Source organism: Aedes aegypti, unplaced genomic scaffold (assembly GCF_002204515.2).
Source record: "Aedes aegypti strain LVP_AGWG unplaced genomic scaffold, AaegL5.0 Primary Assembly AGWG_AaegL5_hic_scaff_1287_PBJ_arrow, whole genome shotgun sequence".
Classification (NCBI taxonomy): Eukaryota; Metazoa; Arthropoda; class Insecta; order Diptera; family Culicidae; genus Aedes; species Aedes aegypti.
The window spans coordinates 10,103-28,712 of record NW_018734715.1 but is presented as its reverse complement, the minus strand read 5'-3'; the positions used below and the strand labels follow the sequence as shown (position 1 = coordinate 28,712).

General features: G+C 36.2%; 2 protein-coding genes and 1 long non-coding RNA gene across 4 annotated transcripts; all 3 read left to right on the top strand.

The window, feature by feature from the left end:
• Nucleotides 1-383: 383 nt before the first annotated feature.
• Nucleotides 384-927, top strand: LOC110680392. Its single transcript, XM_021856200.1, has 3 exons — nucleotides 384-583; nucleotides 648-847; nucleotides 915-927. Exons 1-3 carry the CDS (start codon nucleotides 404-406, stop codon nucleotides 925-927), a joined length of 393 nt encoding a protein of 130 aa, XP_021711892.1. The 5' UTR covers nucleotides 384-403.
• Nucleotides 928-1,881, top strand: LOC110680393. The gene is made up of 3 exons (XM_021856201.1): nucleotides 928-1,003; nucleotides 1,373-1,520; nucleotides 1,595-1,881. The coding sequence occupies exons 1-3, from the start codon at nucleotides 928-930 to the stop codon at nucleotides 1,803-1,805; spliced, it is 435 nt and encodes a 144-aa protein (XP_021711893.1). The 3' UTR covers nucleotides 1,806-1,881.
• Nucleotides 1,882-15,750: 13,869 nt separating this feature from the next.
• LOC5567348 lies at nucleotides 15,751-18,167 on the top strand. 2 transcript variants are annotated; one of them, XR_002502857.1, is made up of 7 exons: nucleotides 15,751-16,048; nucleotides 16,111-16,170; nucleotides 16,240-16,308; nucleotides 16,372-16,442; nucleotides 17,358-17,367; nucleotides 17,428-17,574; nucleotides 17,638-18,167. It is a non-coding gene; the product is annotated as an uncharacterized LOC5567348 (long non-coding RNA). The 2 variants fall into 2 exon arrangements; XR_002502858.1 differs by having other exon boundaries at nucleotides 17,355-17,367.
• The last annotated feature ends 443 nt before the right edge of the window (nucleotides 18,168-18,610 follow it).

Below are 18,610 nucleotides of genomic sequence, written 5' to 3'. Positions count from 1 at the left end.
TAGTTTTGGTTGGTGTTTCAATCTTCAATAATGTTTATTGCAGTTCATAAAACATATTTTCAATTTTTGGAAGCATAAATGGGAGCCAAAAAAAGTCACGTTATATCGATGTAGAAATTCGTTACATCGAGTTACGTTATAAAGAGGTTACGTTATATGGAGGTATGGCTGTGTTTTTTTTATCAAGAACAGGTATATTTTGGAAGAGAGTATATAATTCTGTTATACCAAATGTCCATTATGTGAAATGGCGTTGAATCAAATAACTCAATAATGAAATACCAAATTTCTCAAAACCAAAACTGTTGGTTTTGAGAACTTTTGAGTCGTAAGCCGTACCCCATTGCACAGTCATTCGTTTACACCTTTGAATGGTACTTTAAAAGTTTTGCATCCCCTCAGCATGATCTCCAACGGGCTGTTTGTGGCTCGGGCCCGTCGCAACATCAGCGAAGGCGAAGAACTCACGATCAACCACGGTCCGTACTACAAAAACGCTCCCGGGGAGAAGCGCCGTGAATATCTGCGGAAGATCTACATCAACTGTGATTGCTACGAATGTGGCCAAATTGAAGACCATTGGGTTCGTACTAATCTCCCCCTTAAAGCGATCTTTAACAAACGTAACATTCTTCTATCCCCCTCAGACTCGTTACCAACGCGTCAAATGTGAGGACTGCATGTTCAACGGCGACGGCACCGCACACCTGTTCCGCAGTGTCTCCAGGTGCGGGAACAAACGCGCGGAAATGGAACTCCTGATCCACCAGTTGCAGAGCATCGAGTCCAGCCTGTCGCGGAACCATTTGCCGCAGTTGATTCCCACTGTCGATGCTTGGGCCGAACGGCTGGGGGCCTACAGACGGCCACCGCTTCCGGCAAGCGCAAAGTGGAGTTGCTCAATGTTCTTCGAGCGGATCTGGCTGAATGGTGTTTGTCGACGCGACCAACATCCCGCTGTACAACAATCTCAAGGAGCAGCTGTCGTGTTTTGCGGATGAAGGTAAGTGTTATAGGAATTTTAATGTTGTGTACTATATTGTAAATTTTGCACCTTATGATTTGTAATCGTCGACAGCCAAACAAGCCGCTGCGAATTACACGTTTTGCCAGTCTTACCAACATAACGGCAAATCACCGCCTTTGATTTGTTTGTTGGCGACGATTTTTTCGGTCTGTTTGAAAGTTGGCGGCGCGTTTCGTTGTCAATGAAACAGACAATAACTTAGAAAGTTGGTGTAAAATTAAGTGGTGAGCTCGTTTTAATGCTTTTGAATCAAATGAGTAAAATCCATTGCGTCTTCATTTCCTCCACTAGATTCTGCATCCAAATCGTTTGCGACATTTTTCCCCTTCTTCTCTCCCCATACAGTAATCCGGGACTCCATCGACGGAGTGTTCATCCTGGAGAAACGCTGCAAAGCCATCATCGACACGCTGTTCCCGGAAATGAGCGTCTTGGTGGCAAACGAGTATGAGCTGATCGTGCGCCGGGTCGTCAAGTACATGCTCCCGGCCAAGTATGTCCCGTCGGTCCAATATCACAAGCCCAAGCGAAGCTATTGATCGTTCTCCACAGTATTCATTTTTTCAGGTTTCTCGGGGTGGACATGCGGCAGGTGCACCGAACGATCGATCTAACCCGATCGATGATCAAGCACGCCTTTGTGATACTGGAGAGCCACTTCCTGTACGACGACGACAGCTATCGGAAGCTGTTGGCAGTGGAGTACTGGCTAAGGACGTTCGAGAACAACATTCGATCGACGGAAGCAACGACGAGAGCGAACTGTTCCTGTCGTTGATCGGAGCGTTGAACGGTACGAGTGATTCAAACGATCACAAGAAAACGACACGCGCGAAGCGATCGTCACAGAAGAAGCAATTGGATGACACCAATCAGAAGAGGACTGATGAAAGCGGAAATGTGAGTATAGAAGATAGTGGTAACAGTACCGGCACGAACACCAGTAGCGATAGTATTCAAAACGGTGCTGGTGATCAATGGTCACGATCGGGATGATGCGGAGAAAGTGACCGCGGACGAATCGCCGAAACGCAAGGACACCGGAACCGTTCCGAAGCCCAGCCGCACACCCAAACACCATCGAAAGGTATGAGTGGTGCCTTTCAGTTTTGTAGGTATGTCTAAAAGATCTACCTTAGTTGAATAGGGTATTTTAAGTTTCGTATGTAGATAGATCGAGAACCGATCGAGAGTTCATTTTAAGGGCTGTTTTATGCGCTCGAATTTTAGCAAAATTGTTTAACAGCGTATCGAAAGCATTACGCCTGCCAAGTCAAAGACAACGCATTCTCACTCTAACCAGTAGGGTAATTAGTAGTTTAAATATTAACAATACGAAGAAGAGCAGAAGCCGCTGAACAAATCGAATAAGATACGCTTGAGAAAAAAAAATACGAGACGGAACTGTCGAGAAACGTTTTAGGGAAACAAAAGACTTAGATGTACGCGGTATGTTACGAGGTTCAAGTTAATCATTGAAAAGCTGTCAATGATAAGATCCAATTGGACGAATGACCCCAAAAAATGCTATTTTGAAAAGAGGAAAAGCGAAACGACAGTGATTGCTACGCATTGTTGCAATTATATTGTAGCAATTTGTTCAGTCATAATATTCTCATTTAGGACGGTTTAATTAAATCCATGGAAGAAGTTTTAATTTTGTTACACGCGAAGCAATCGGAAACTCACACGACTGTCCCACCGAAATTGCTTTCGGTGAAGAGCAATTATTTTACTTTTCAATAGTACCTAAATAAATGATAATTAACATTAATCTCTATTTGAGTTATACTTCGGCGACAAGTGCTATTTACTGCCTTAAATTCTGAATGCTGTTTATATGATTACAGATTTCAATATCTATTCTAGTCAATTATTTGCTAAAGTGTGTACTTATGTGTTCAACAACTATGTTAAAGCATCTTAGTATAGAAATGTGCATATGGGATATTCAATGTCTTGCTTTAAATTTGAGAGACGGATCCTACAGTTCGATACTCGCTATAGTTTTCTGTGGTTGAAAAATTCAGCAAATTTTTGCTAAACATTTCAGCCATGCAAATCTTAGTAAAATTATGCGAAATTCAACGGAAAAAATGGGTGTGGCAAAAGAGTATAGATAGGAACCATATTCGGAGATCATTCTTTGATTTGACCACCGGACAATATTGTGGCACCACTAGGTGGCAAATATTATTTCATATAACCAAAGCCATCTCTGACGAATTCTCTACGAAAATTCAAAAAGTTTGATGTGTCGCATGATATGGCTCTATCAAATGTATGAATTAACCACTCTCACGGGACTCCCGGACTCTACGGGATTGATTCCTCTTAAGGTTCCACCAGGGCTATCACCAGGACTTCTTTCAGGGTTTCCTCCAAAGATTAGCCAAGGATTTTCCAGGAATCAGAAATTTCTCTAGGGTTTTCTCCAAAGGTTTCAAGGATTATTCTAACAGGAATACCTCGTAGAATCCTTTGAGGAATGGAATGGAGAAATGGAAAGAGAAATTACTGAAGGAATTATTAAATAATACTATTAAATTCTACGAGGAATTCTTTAAAGAATCTCTGAAGGTTTTTCTAGAAAACTTCCACGTTTATGATGGAAAAATTTCTGTGGGAATGTCTGAAGAAGTCTTTGAAGAAATCCCGGAAGATATCCTTGAAATTCATGAAGAAATCCTTTTACTTCGACGCGGAATCTCTGGAAGAATTACTCGTGGAATCCCTAGAAAATCAACTGGAAGAAACTCCTGGAGCGATCTCTGGAGGAATCCCTGGACAAATCTGCAGATATTCCTGGAGGAATCAATAGACATTTCTGGATAAATTACTGCAATAATTGTTAAAGGGATTTTTTCCTGAAATTTGGAGAGGAATCAGTCGCGGAATCTGGTCTGGTGGAATCCCTAGAAAAAAATACTGGGTATTTTCCCTGGAAGAATGCCTTATGAACTACTTCTAAACGAATCTCTGGAGAAATCTGGAGGAATTTGTGAAGAAATACCTTTAGGAATTTCTTGAGAAATTACTGCACCAATTCGTAAAAGGATTTTCACTGCAATTTCTAGAGGAATTAGTCGCGGAATCTATGGAGTATTCACTCGGGGAATTCCTAGAGAAAACTATAGAGAAATTCTTGGAAGAAACTCCTGAATGAATCTCTGGAGGAACCGTTGGAAAAACTGCTAAGGAAATCCTTAAACCAATCTTTAAAGAAATCTCTTGAAAAATTTCCAAGAATATTCCCATAGGAATGTTCAGAGGAATTCCTAAAGACAAGCGTGTGCTAGAATAAGGGCGTAAGTCTTCATCGATCCTCTCTTCTGTCAATAAAGGTGACAAGATGCGGGTTTGTTAGCATTTTTTCACTTCAGAACGCTAGGCAACGATGCAACCTTGCGTCCTGAAATCAAAAAATGGTGACAAACTTGTGTCTTGTCACCTTTATTAACGGAAGAGAGTATCGATGAAGAGAAATCGATGATGCGACTTACGCCCTTATTCTAGCAAACGCTTGAAGAACTCTTTGTGAGGGCAGGATCAAACATGTCGCGCTTCGGTGGAGTAGTGAATTGAAAAAGCGCCGCGGATCACGGAGTAGCAACTACGAATTATTTCAGAAGAAATCCTTTGATGAATTCCTTGAAAAATACTTGGGGAATCAATTAATCTTTTTTTGAGGGAATCATGGAGAAATCGCAGGAAGCTTTCCTTAGAGAAACTTCTGAAGAAATCTATAGGAGTTCCAGGATGAATCTCTGTCTATAGGAATTGATGAAGAATTTCTAAAGAACTAATTCATCTTTTAATTCATCTTAGAATTCTTTTACTTCCAGACGAATCTATCGAGAAATTCCTGGACCAATCTATGAAAAAAAATCCAGGAGATATCTCTAGAAATTCTAAAGGAATCTATGGAAGAATTCCATAAAACATGTGAATGAATTCTTGCAGAAATCTTTTAAAAAATTCCTGGAGGAGTGTCCTGATAAAATTGCGGTGACATTATAAAAGGGATTTCTGGAGGAATTTCAGAAGAAATCCTTGAAAATTACTGGACGAAATCAATTGAGAAATTCCTCAAGTTCTATTGGATATACTGGATCTTAATGATATCCTTGGAGGAATTCATAGAGAAATCCCAGGAGGAATCCTTTGAAGAAACATCTGAACAAAATTTATAGCATTTCGTGGAGGAATCTCTATAGGAATTATTGAAAAAAAATTCTTGTAAGCAATATTTTAGGATTTTTTTCCAGCATTTTCTGGGAAAAAATCTGGTGGAATCTCCGGAGAAATCTCCAAAGAAATTTCTGGAGAAATCCTTGGAAGCATCCAAGAAGAAACTCCTAGAGGAACTTATAGCGAATTTCCTGGAGAAACTGCTAACCAATTTTCGAAGAAATTGCTTTGATGAAACTTCTGAAGGAATCTCTGGAGAAATTCCAGAAGAAATTGTGTATCAGTTCTTGTAGGAATCGTTAAGAAAACTCCTGGAGGTGTGTCTTTATATAATCACGGTGAAGTTGCTGGAGGAATTCCAGTGGAAATCCTTTGAAGTATTCCTTGAAAAATATTTGAAGAAATCAGTCGAGGAATTCCTAAAGCTCTATTCGATATTTGAATCGTAATGATATCCTTGCAGGAATTCCAGGAGGCTTCCCTTAGAGAATCTTCTGAAGGAATCTTTATGATTTTCTGGAGGGATCTCTATCTATAGGAATTAATGAAGAATATACTGTAAGATTTTTTTTCTGGAAAATAATCTTTGTAGAATCTCTGGAGGAGTCTGTAGAATCTCTGGAGAAATTCTGGATGAGTTCTTGGAGAAATCCTTGAAAAAACTTCTGGAAAGTATCTTGATAAAATCCCTTTGAAATAGCTGAAGGAATTTCTGGAGAAATTGTAGGAGAAAACCTTAAAAGTATTCTTTGAAAACGTTTGGAGAAATCAATTGAGGTATTCTTTAAGTTCTATTCGATATTCTAAATCTTAACGATGGTAAGACGGCCAAGAAACATCAATCTTATAAGTCTTTAAAGTCAGAACAGGCTGAATTCTGAATCCACACTGGAATCCCAGGATCGACACTGACATTCTGCGATCCTTATTACAATCCCAGAGTTCACACTGAAATCCTGCGATCCACACTACAATCCTTGGAACCCCACTAGCGTGGTGATGCCGACAAGAGCTGCTGACAAAACAGCTAAAAAATTGAAATATTTTATCTAGTGGAAATCTGAATTTGAAAATTCTGTCATCAGACTGCTCTTTCACAACTTTTCCGAAGATATCATTCATCCATTTTGTCTTTGTGTATTCAACTGATTAAAAGTAGATCATTAGGCGTTAATGAGTTTGTAGAAATTTCTAAAGAAATTACTGTAGGAATTGTTGAAGTTATTCTTTGAGAAATCTTCTTTGAGAAAGTTATTCTTTGAGAAATTGAGTTATTCTTTGAGAAGTATATCTTTGAGAAATCTCAAAAGGCATCCCTTGAAAAAAAAAATGTTGAAATTATGTAATATAATTCCTGGAAGAACCTATAGGAATTTATGAAAAAAAAAATCCTGTTAGTTTTCTCCAGCAATTTCAAGAAAATAAAAATGTGGTGGAATCCCAGAAGAAACTACTAAACCAAGGGGGTGACCTATTTCGCATAAAGACGTTTCGCATTAACCAGTTTTATACAAGAATAGGTAGCATCAGGGAATGTCTGAAAACACAGTGCTGTGTCAAGAATCTGCAAGTCGCTCAGAAATGTATTGTGCGTCTCCCATTATTTGCGAGTGAACTCAAAGCAAGGTGCAGGAGGCAATTCGGTTTTGTGCGAGACGAAGCAAAACACAATCTCTACTCCTTCAATCTATTTCGGGAAAGCAAAAAAAAAAATCACTCTAGGAAAATTTTCAACAACAAAGCGGACAAGCTTAATAAGTGCTTTTCAAAAACTTTAGTTGTGGATCTTAATATATTTGGTAAAGTCAGAAACATAAGGCGGTGATGAATAATGTGCATCGTGTTTAAGAGTTTTGAGTCACATATATATATATATATATATATATATATATATATATATATATATATATATATATATATATATATATATATATATATATATATATATATATATATATATATATATATATATATATATATATATATATATATATATATATATATATATATATATATATATATATATATATATATATATATATATATATATATATATATATATATATATATATATATATATATATATATATATATATATATATATATATATATATATTTACATATCTATTAATGAAATGAATTCAAGTGGAATTTTTTACGCGTATACGAAATGCAACGAGTGGAAATGAGACAACCCGATACCACGCAGCCCAAAGCACATTGCGAGTCAGCACTGCCAGGGTGCAGCACAGAAAAAAATACTCGTGCACGTCTCCTTCTAATTTAGGGTGCTATTTCGCAGCAGCCCGTGTAGCACCGAAAGAGATTTGAGTCGGACCCCATCCCTGGGTAGCATTTCAAAGATTTCATATAATTCTAATTATGCCAAATGTTCATTATGCCAAACGTCCGCATGCGAAACACCTTTATGCGAAATGTCTCACCCCCCTAGAGGAATTTCTAGAGGAACTGCTATCCTGGAGATATCCCTAAAGGAGTTCCTGTAGTAATTCCTTAAGGAATTCTTGATGAAACTTCAGAAGGAATCTCTGGAGAAATTCCAGAAGAATTTGTGGATGAATTCTTAGAGAAATTCTTGAGAAAATCTTTTGGAGAAGTGTCTTGTTAAAATCACAGTGAAATTGCTCAAGGAATTCATGGAGTGTTCCTAAAGTTCTATTCAATATCAAAAATCTTAACGATATCCTTGGAGAAATTGATGTAGAAATCCCAGGAGGCATCCCTTGAAGAAACTTTTGAAGAAATCTATAGGATTTTCAGGAGGAATCTCTATAGGAATTTTTGAAAAAAATCATTGAAGAATTCTTTAAAAGACTTCTCCACCAATTTCTGGAAAGAAAATCCTGGTGGAATCTCAGGAGGAATCCCTTGAGAAATTTCTGGAGAAAAACCTGAACGACTTCTTGAAGAAACTTCTAGAGGACCAATCTTTGAAGAAATTCCTGGAGATATTCCTAAAAGCATTCCTGTAGAAATTCCAGAAGGAATCTTTGATGACACTCCTGAAGAAATCTTTGGAGAAATTCCAGAAGAAAATGTTGGTGTGTTCTTGGAGGAGTCTTAAAAACTCCTGGAGGAATGTCTTGGAAAAATCATGGTTAAATTGATGAAGGAATTCCTGGAGGGTTCCAGGAGATATTCTTTGAAGAATTCCTTGAAAAATACTTGGAGAAAGCAATTAAGGAATTCCTAAATAAGTTCTACTCGATATTCTGAATCATAATGATATCCTTGGAGCAATTCGTGGAGAAATCCCAGGAGGCATCCCTGGAAGAAGCTTTTGAAGAAATCTATAAGGTTCCCTGGAGATATCTCTATCCATAGGAATTAATGAAGAATTTCCTGTAAGAATTCTATGAAGGATTTCTCCAGCAATCTCTGGAAAAATTCCAGCTGGAATATCTGAAGGAACATCTAGAGACATTTTTGGAGAAATCCCTGGAGGACTTCTTGCAGAAATTTCTAAAGGAATCTATGTAGAAATTCCTGAAGAAACTGCTAACTAATGTTTGAAGAGATTCTTGAAGATATCCCTGTGGGAATTACCGGAAAATTCCTTAAGGAATCTTTTATAGAACTCCTGAAGAAATTTCAGAAGAAATTGTGGATAGATTCTTGGAGGAATCCTTGAAAAACGAAAAAAAACTCCTGACAGAGTGTCTTGATACGATTCCGGTGAAAATGCTGAAGAAATTTTTGGAGAAATCATTTGAAGAATTCCTTGAAAAATACTTATAGAAACCAGTTGAGGAATTTCTTGATAAGTTCCATTCGATATTCTGAATCTTAATTGGGAAATCCCAGGAGGTTTGAAAAAACTTCTGAAAAAATCTATAAAATTTCCTGGAGGAATCTATATCTACAATGTAGAATGTATTAATGTAGAAACTCCTGTAAGAATTCTCTAAGGGATTTTTTCAGCAATTCCAGGTGAGAAAGTAGCAATCCTTGAAGAAATTTCTAGAGGAATCTAAGGAGAAATTCCTGGAGAAGCTGCTAACTAACCTTGAAGACATTACTGGAGATATCCCTAGGGGAATTTCTGCTGAAATTCCTGGATGAATCTTTTATGGGACTCCTGGAGAAATTCTTGAAGAAATCTTCGGTAACACTTTTGAAGGAATTTCAGCAGAAAGTGTGGATGAGTTCTTGGAGGAATCCTTCAAAAAAAAAAATCCTGGAGGAGTCAATCGAGAAATCAATTGAGGATTTCCTTAAGTTCGATATTCTGAATGTTAATGATATCCTTGGAAGAATTCATGGAGGAATCCCAGGAGGCATACCTTTAAGAAACTTCTCAGCAAATTTATAGAATTTCCTGGAGCAATCTTTATTTATATGAATTAATGACGAAATTCGTAAAAGAATTCTTAGACGGATTTCCTTGTGGAATCTCTGGAGGAATTGCTTGAAATATTTCTGGAGAGATATCTGGAGGACTCATTGATGAAACTTCTAGAGGAGATTTATAGAGAAATTCCTAGAGAAACTGATAACCAATCTTTGAAGAAATTCCAAAGATATCCCTAGTGTAATTTCTGGAGAAATTCCTGGAGCAATCTTTTATGAAACTCCTGAGAAATTGGATGAGTTCCTGGAGGAATCCTTGAAAATAAAAAAAAACTCCTAGAGGAGTGTATTGATAAAATCACGGTGAAATTGCTGAAGGAATTCCTGGAGAAATCCTATGAAGAATTCCTTGAACAATACTTGGAGAAATCAATTGAGGAATTCTTTAAGTTCTATTCGATTTTCTGAATCTTAATGATTCCAGTAAGCATTCCTTTGACGAAACTTCTGATGAAATCTATAGGGATTCTTGGAGGAATCTCCATCTATATGAATTAATAAAAATAATTCTGTAAGAATTCTTTAATGGTTTCCTCCAGTAATATCTGGAAAAAATCCTTGTGGAATCTCTGGAGGAATCCCTATAAAAATACCTGGAGGTCTTCTTGAAGAAATTCCTAGAGAAATCTAATGAGAAATTTCTGGAAAAACTGCTAACCAAACATTGAAAAAATCCTCGAGATAGCCTTAGAGGAATTCTTGGAGAAATTCCTAAAGGAATCTCTGGAAGAATTCCAGAAGAAATTGTGGATGAGTTCTTGGAAGAATCAAAGAAAAAACTCCTGTAGGAGTGTCTTGATAAAATCACGGTGCAATTGCTGAAGGAACTCCTGGAAGGATTTCAGGAGAAATCATTAGAAGAATGTATTGAAAAATATTTGCAGAAAGCAATTAGGCTATTCCTTAAGTTCTATTCGATATCCTGAATCTTAATTTGCTCTTTCCCATGCACTATGGGCCAGGGACGCAATCTGACGGGACAAAATTAATAACTCGGTAACGAAGCGTTTCCGGTATTTGGTGTCTTCGGCAAAGTTTTTTGTAACAACGAGGACCATCTACTGACATAAACGGATAGTTCGTAAATCGTCCGCATAGGTGGCGCCACCATCTAACTTTTCACTTTGACGTTCTAGAGACTTGGCATGTTCGGCAAAGTTGTTCATTTTGATAAAATAAACAACTCTCTCGAAGACGTCAAAATTCCACAGCCTACTGTTTTCGAGTTATTGGCAAAATTGGAGAAAATTAGTGAAAAAACGATTTTTTTCACCGAATTTGATATTTTTCTTAAGAACCATGTCATATAATATTTTTTGCTGATAAACATACAACGAACGCAAGCTCTGGTGGAAAAAAAATAATAATACGACGCATAAAACCTAAGAAATAGTGAAAAAACTTAAAAAATAGAGCAATTTTTAAACCTTAATATCTCCAAAAGCGCAAAAAATCGCAAGCTCAGATTTTCAGGCAACATAGAGCAATACTTGATGAAACGGATGTCAAAATTCCAGAGAGGTATATTTTGGTGTTTTTTTTAGATTTTTCAATTTTTTTACGGTTTCTTTTCCATTACGCGATTAATATTGTCATGGCAAATATTTAAGTGTATGTTTAAATTATCGGAAAAATATATTTTATTATTTCATGAAATTATCATATCTGCTCACAGTACAAGCTGGCTTTGGATTTCATCTCGAATTCGTTGTCACAGTTTTCCGGAATCTCAAAATTTAAGCAAATCCGGTCATTAAACACATATTTAAGGTTAAACAACCAAACGGTTCTCAAAATCGAAGGAATCTCTAAATTGATACCTTTGATCTGCATCCTCTGTTTCGAAACATCCAAGAATCAACGCTCTTTCCGCTTTAAAACAAATCTACAAGCTCCGGACAAGAGATCGTGCGCTCTGAAATTTTAGTATTTAGAGATAATGACATGAATATGCTTTAAAATTTGATTTTCCGTGTTAAAAGTAACACATTCACAAAATAAATTGCTCACCTCGAACCATGATGACAACAATTAACTGACACATGATCAAGTCTTTCATGGCATACTATATCATTTGAATTATTGAAGAAAAACAATTATGTACCCAGTTTTAATCTACACTTTCATCTACATTACTCGATATCAACTCAAGGAACTGCTCTTAAACTGAATTTCATGGCTACTATGATGGCTTTTTTAAACAGTTTTCTGAAAGTTTTTGTTCCACGACTCGTAATTTCTTGAAGGCGATCGTCCCTTCAGATTCCTCATGGAAATTAACTGTATTGGAGAAAAACATTGTAAAAAAATGATAGATCTCAAAAACACCAAAATATACCTCTCTGGAATTTTGACATCCGTTTCATCAAGTATTGCTCTATGTTGCCTGAAAATTTGAGCTTGCGATTTTTTGCGCTTTTAGAGATATTAAGGTTCAAAAAATGCTCTATTTTTCAGGTTTTTTCATAACTTCTTAATTTTTATGCGTCATATTATTAAAATTTTTCCACCAGAGCTTGCGTTTGTTTTATTTTTATCAGCAAAAAAATATTATATGACATGGTTCTTAGGAAAATGTTGAATTCGGTGAAAAAAATAGTTTTTTCACTAATTTTCTCTAATTTCGCCAATAACTTGAAAACAGTAGGCTGTGGAATTTTGACGTCTTCGAGAGAGTTGTTTATTTTATCAAAATGAACAACTTTGCCGAACATGCCAAGTCTCTAGAACGTCACAGTAAAAAGTTAGATTGTGGCGCCACTTATGCGGACGATTTACGAACTATCCGTTTATTTCAGTAGATGGTCCTCGTTGTAACAAAAAACTTTGCCGAAGACACCAAATACCGGAAACGCTTCGTTACCGAGTTATTAATTTTGTCCCGCCAGATTGCGTCCCTGTCCCATAGTGCCATGGTAGCTTCAGAATTTCATTGATTGTCGACGAACTCGAGACAAACTAAATCATATGAATACTATGCAATAGTTACTGGAATATGATTCTATCTTCTTCTTTCTGGCGTTACGTCCCAACTGGGACAAAGCCTGCTTCTCAGATTAGTGTTCTTATGAGCACTTCCACAGTTATTAACTGAGAGCTTTCTTTGCCGATTGACCATTTTTGCATGTGTATATCGCGTGGCAGGTACGAAGATACTCTATGCCCTGGGAATCGAGAAAATTTCCTTTACGAAAAGTCCCTCGACCAGCGGGATTCGAACCCACGACCCTCAGCATGCTGAATAGCTGCGCGTTTACCGCTACGGCTATCTGGGCCCCTTCATTCTATACTCATCAGAATAATCCAAAAGTCAAGTAACTGTTTCAATAATTGAACTATTGATACACAATCAATTCATTATTGTAAAATAACTAAAAATTCAGCTGATTTGCAACATTGTTTGTTAAAGCCTTTTTTTATAAAAACGATTTTTGCGTAAAGAGACAGTTGTGGAAAAAAGGGTTGAGGTCATAAAAATTTGAAAAAAAAATCCTAAAAAAGCTTTCTCGATGTCTTTATTTATTTTTAACTTCGTCTTGCCATCAAGTAGGCTGTTGAAAAATGTCATGAAACCTCTCATACAAAATGACATATTAGTACTCTCCTGTTTTACCAAATTTTCCGAAAACTTTCCCAAACTTTTTCGTCACACGAACACGTCGGAACCCTTCAAGAAAATAACAGTGAAAGAATTGTGTAAATCGGTTGTCCCGTTCTCAAGCCATTTCGTGACATACAAACACCACTACATTTTTATTTATATAGATTTTCTTAATTACTGAATATCTTTCCCGAAGTTCTAAGATGACACATTTTTATAGGAATTCAGCTAATGAAAGAAATACGAAAAAAATAATTAGCAAACTTATACAAGAGAGTGTAGAACTAGCCCTCGTGCGTTAAAATACACTCAAATAAAGATTTAAAAAAAAAAAAAAAAAAAAAAACTTATACAAGAGATTGCTTATTCATTTCGGTACTCTATACTTTACATTTAGTCAGTTCACCAGTAAACTTAATCTTCTCATTTTACCAATAGTACATTTAGCACTTGTCTCTATTCTCCCAGCTATCATCTCGATTCATAAGGATTGACACCAAATAATTTATGCAATAACAGTTAAACATGACTCAGTATTGTTATAAAATAAGGAAGTGCTTACTTTTATGGTCATTGTGGCCTATATTATGTTTAGAAATGAAGAACGTTTATGAAGTTTGAGTGTTTGGTAAAAATAAGTTGTAATCTAAGAGAAGTTTGTATAACAACGACTTCGAAACAGTTTCTAAAAGTGTGAATGAGCAAAAAACAATGACAGCACCCTCGATTTCTTCGAAAATACTGAAAAACTAAATTCAAGATACTTATATTTGTGAGGAAGCCCCTTTTATTTAACTTACCAGTTTTATTAAGGTTTTGGAACTGTTACTAACAGTTGTTGCCTTGATTCGTGCTTCACATTCAACAAAAATTCTACTTAAAAAAGTAAAACCCAAAGGAAAAACTTGTTATTTTGAGGTGTGCAACACAGCAAATAAGTTTTATAGCTTCGTTTCCCGACACTGACTATGGTCATTAATATAGCTCGAAACAGTCAGAAACACTATATTCGCTTTCGCACGTTTTGTGAACAGTTCCTCGTTATGCACTTAAGGTGATTATAAAACGAAGCCAAACTTTGAATTTTCAAGTGCACAAGACGAGAGTATCTGACAACAGATCGCGTAGAAAACCAATCAACTTGCTTGTTTGCTGGTGGTGACCAATGGGATAGATTTTTAACGCGGAGCGCTGTTTGGTTCTCAAGTCTTGTGCTCTTGAAAATTTGAGGTTTGGCTTCGTTTTATAATCACCTTACCAACAAGAAACCAACAGAAGCTAGCCATATACTTAAAGGTCTACCCACCCAAACTCAGTCGATTTCACCTGCAAAGGTTACCAGGAGATGCTCTACTATACAATCTGTTAAATGTTGTCCATATAGCATTGTTCATAAAACGATCAATCATCTTTAAAGATTTCTTGATAACGGAACCACAGATAAAAAGACGCAACACTTACTTCACAATACATCGATCACATTTTCTATAACTGATTTGAATATTCGGTAGGTGTTTTTCAGTCCCTTAAAGCGCTCACGTCATTTTGTTCGGTTTGACGTTTTCATACTATCGCCTCCTTGTTAATCATTGCGTCTTCTTATCTATATCGGAACTGAGATGTGGCTTCCCGAATGTTTGACCACGTTTACTTTAATATTGATGTACGTGTTTTCCACTACTGCCTATTGCTTCTAATCCAGTATTGACTCTAACAATACGAAAAAAAAAAGTTACATTATAAACTACATCTTTTAATCGAAGCGCATTACTATAGCCTATACCTCTATCAAATTCTAAGCTTTTAGTGTCCCTAAAAGAAAAAAAAAACTGAAGAAACGCACATTACCCAATAATCAGTCACATATTAAACGAAAGCAAATAAAAAAGAGTAAAAGGTAAAGAGAAACCCACTGATATCATTTGTAACAGATTGTGTGATATATTCTCGTAATAGTAGTGGAATAGAATACCTACGTAAGCATTCGCGCTGAAACGAAAAACAAAAGACATTCACCATCGTTAGGGACCTTAGGGAATATCTGTATAAACCAATGAATCAAAGATTATGACGAGACGCTTCGTTACGCATCCCAACTACTAGTCAAACTGCCCTAGCGTCCTTGGAGCTACCAAGAACTCGAATTAGATACACTCAGTGTTGTAGTTAGCTAGTGAGATTATCGAATTCTCAACGCAAAGACAAACATGTACGATGCCTGAATTATATACGCTTATATGGAAACTCTGAATTTTGTTGGCGTTGCTTTAAGTTCCACTTCCTGCGGTGAAGTTTTGTTGTCTATGTACTAAGTAATTTATGCTAGGTAGGTTAAGTCATCGTTCCTGAATTAGCTAGAGTGTGGTATTTATTCAGTTATGTTAAGGAATTTTGCTCATTGTGAAAGTCCGGTGTGTTAACAAACAGAAGAAAATATAAAAAAATAAACGAGCAGAAAATGTTGAATAACAGTAATGAATTTATGAATTATACAGTTTGTGACTTTTCTTCGAAAAATCCTTTGTATTTAACGTTTCTAATCCAGTCTTTCCATGAATAGAACTGTTAGCCACTACGTAGCTAGCGCACCTTACTCACTTCCTAGCTACGCCGCTGTTACTGGTGAGTGGTAATGATCCATCTCTTATCAACGATCCGGTGAGTACCGATAAGAATAGAAGGGAAGAACCAAAACAAAACAGGTAGGCGGAAAACTAATCAGAATTCGTCATCAGTGATAGAATATAATTGCATTGCCCAAGTTTCTTAGCTAGTGTTAATCTAATCCCAGTTGTACTGAACTTAAATACAATAATTAGTTAAGTGCTGTAGGAGCTGAATTTGATCTACTAAAATAGGTGAGCGAATGAAGCAATTGTATGCCACAAATAAGTGATTCACACTGAACTATTTTACATAGGTTACGAATAGAGTTAAAGCATCAGCGGGATAGCCTGATGATCCCTAAGTTTAATAGCCGGTAAGAAATTATGATTTACTGCAATACTTTTCTTATGGTTTCGCATTACGATACAACTAAATCTTCCAGAGAATAAGCAAACATACATTACGATAGCAAGATAATTACTGCAGAACTGCTTACAAATATCCTTCTGTGGTAAGCAAATGACCCCTACTCCATCCAAATGCTCAACTAAATCTTAACATTTATTTAAATTAGAACCTCCTGTCGCGCCAACCAAGCCTGATTGTCAGCACATGTTGTATGAAAACCTAGTGAAGGGACTAAACGTAAGTCGCAACAGTTTTCTAACCATAAAAGTAAAACCTATAGCATACAAATGGGAAACCAGGGGTTCCCATAACAATACATACGTAGCATCATAGTAGTAAATCTAAATGAAAATGTTATCAATCAATATGCATCTAACAGCAATTATGGTACCCGCATAGAAAAATACATTTTGCATTACGGTCTGAACAGTAAGTTTCTGCTAACTGATACTGTTAATGTTCCACAAACAGTTGTTTATATGTTGAACAATATGGAACCTGAAACTTAACACAATAAATTGCCATTTGAGTCATTTTTGCCAAACGGTGACAATATTTAATATTGTCTAGATGTGGTTGAAATGTATCGGAATGCTGACTCATTAGAAATAGTGGCACTATAAGATTAACGTCTGTGAAATAGTTTGTGCTCAAATTTGCACTTCACTATATATAACTTATAACCAACAGTTTGGCAAATTGTTACATTCACCGGTTTTTGTTTGAGCAATATTGAAGACACACGCTTTAAAAATTTAACTCACTCAAATTGAAAAATACGAAAAATATGATCAAAAGTTTCGTTTTTCGTTTTTCACGAAATTGAATTGGATATTGGAAAAGTGATAATGGAACGTACTTTGTCTTTTAATTATGAGTATAAAAATGTTTTACTATCATACGGTTAGAACACGGATTATACTAAAATTAATATTTATATATTAATTTTTTTTATCGAAGTTTGAAACAGTGACAAAGTCATTAGTATGTTTTTAGCGTGCATGCAAGTTTGTCGGTCAAACCCATCAAAACATTCAGAGCGAAAAAAGAAAAAAAAATCACTGCAACAGAAATCAAACGCAAATCCATGTACTGATGATATAATATTTAATATAATATTTTTAATGAAATTCGGCCGCGGTGGAACAGCAGCGCTATCATGGTGAGTAATAATAAATATCAATTCGTAACGCGTTACTAAACCAAGCTTTTATTTCGACAGATTTCGTATGTGAAGATGGTCATCGGCTTGGTGGCAGCTGCAAAAACAGCCGAACTCGGCGCTGCTGGTTACTCTTGGCAATGAATGAACCAGCTGCAAGGAGAACCCATTGTTCCGGATCACCTATACGTGGACATCAAACCAAAAGTGAGTTTCAAACTGTCTATGTCACCGATTTCAATTATGTATAACGATTCCTTCACGTTCCAGAGTCTCATTCACCAGCATCAAGCGTAGGCCATCCTGAACAACAGCCTGGATCCAAGAAGCAAGCGCTGAAAGAAAGCCATCTCTTTGAGGTTTATTTAGCTAAGTAATTGCTGCATTCATGGACTTTAATCAGAATATGAAATGTAAGTGACTGGATCACCGATGACTAATCGCACCACCTCAACGGAGCGCGAGCTTCGAAAGCATTGTTCAAGGCAAAATTGTGCCACGATTCAATTTTTTATTTTAAATATCGAATAAGGCAATCTTAAGCTTTAAAAAACATTTAAAATATTTTGTCTTCAATGAAAATTATTTCTTAAATTGAATAAGTCACAATGAAACAAGAAATAAGTGTAGTATAAATTCAATTCCAACAGAATTTTGTCTACACTTATTTTCTTCTTTCATTGTTTCGTATTAAATTTATTGATCAATTATTCTTTAACGGTAAAAGCATAAAGAAACAATACGATATTAGGTTAAAATACTATATGGCACAATAAATCAATTATTACATAAACATTCATCGTTTTCACTTCAAATTTATAGTTTTACTGTTTGAAAACAGTTTGCCCTATAATGGGTTGGCCGAAAAATGGATAGTATGTCTATCGTTTTGCAAACAGTAAACCAAAAATTTTGTTCGTGAAAATCGACGATTTTTTATGGTTACATAACTTAACCGCCTATTCCCCATATTGTTATTTTTCCAATAACCATTCCCGAAATTGTCAAAATAGTTCGTGGTAAGGTTGATTTATTGTTAATTTGGATGTTATTTGAAACTGTTTAGATATTGTCGCAAGTGGTTGCGGATAGTTAAAGGAATGGTGCTAGTATGGTTCACAATTATGCGGGTATTCTTCAACAGGAAATTATATTCTTCCAATACCGAATCACTCGTGTTTAATTTGCTTTCGGTCGGAGAATAACGTTTCGGAAATCGTTCCCGTTGAAACAGAGTTTCAAC

Bases quoted from the DNA above. Each gene is read 5' to 3' on its own strand.
- LOC110680392 (XM_021856200.1), top strand. From the start codon at position 404: ATGATCTCCAACGGGCTGTTTGTGGCTCGGGCCCGTCGCAACATCAGC. The intron at 584-647 runs GTTCGTACTAAT...TATCCCCCTCAG, and splicing joins GCCAAATTGAAGACCATTGG to ACTCGTTACCAACGCGTCAA.
- LOC110680393 (XM_021856201.1), top strand. From the start codon at position 928: ATGGTGTTTGTCGACGCGACCAACATCCCGCTGTACAACAATCTCAAG. The intron at 1,004-1,372 runs GTAAGTGTTATA...CTCCCCATACAG, and splicing joins GTCGTGTTTTGCGGATGAAG to TAATCCGGGACTCCATCGAC. The intron at 1,521-1,594 runs GTATGTCCCGTC...TCATTTTTTCAG, and splicing joins AAGTACATGCTCCCGGCCAA to GTTTCTCGGGGTGGACATGC.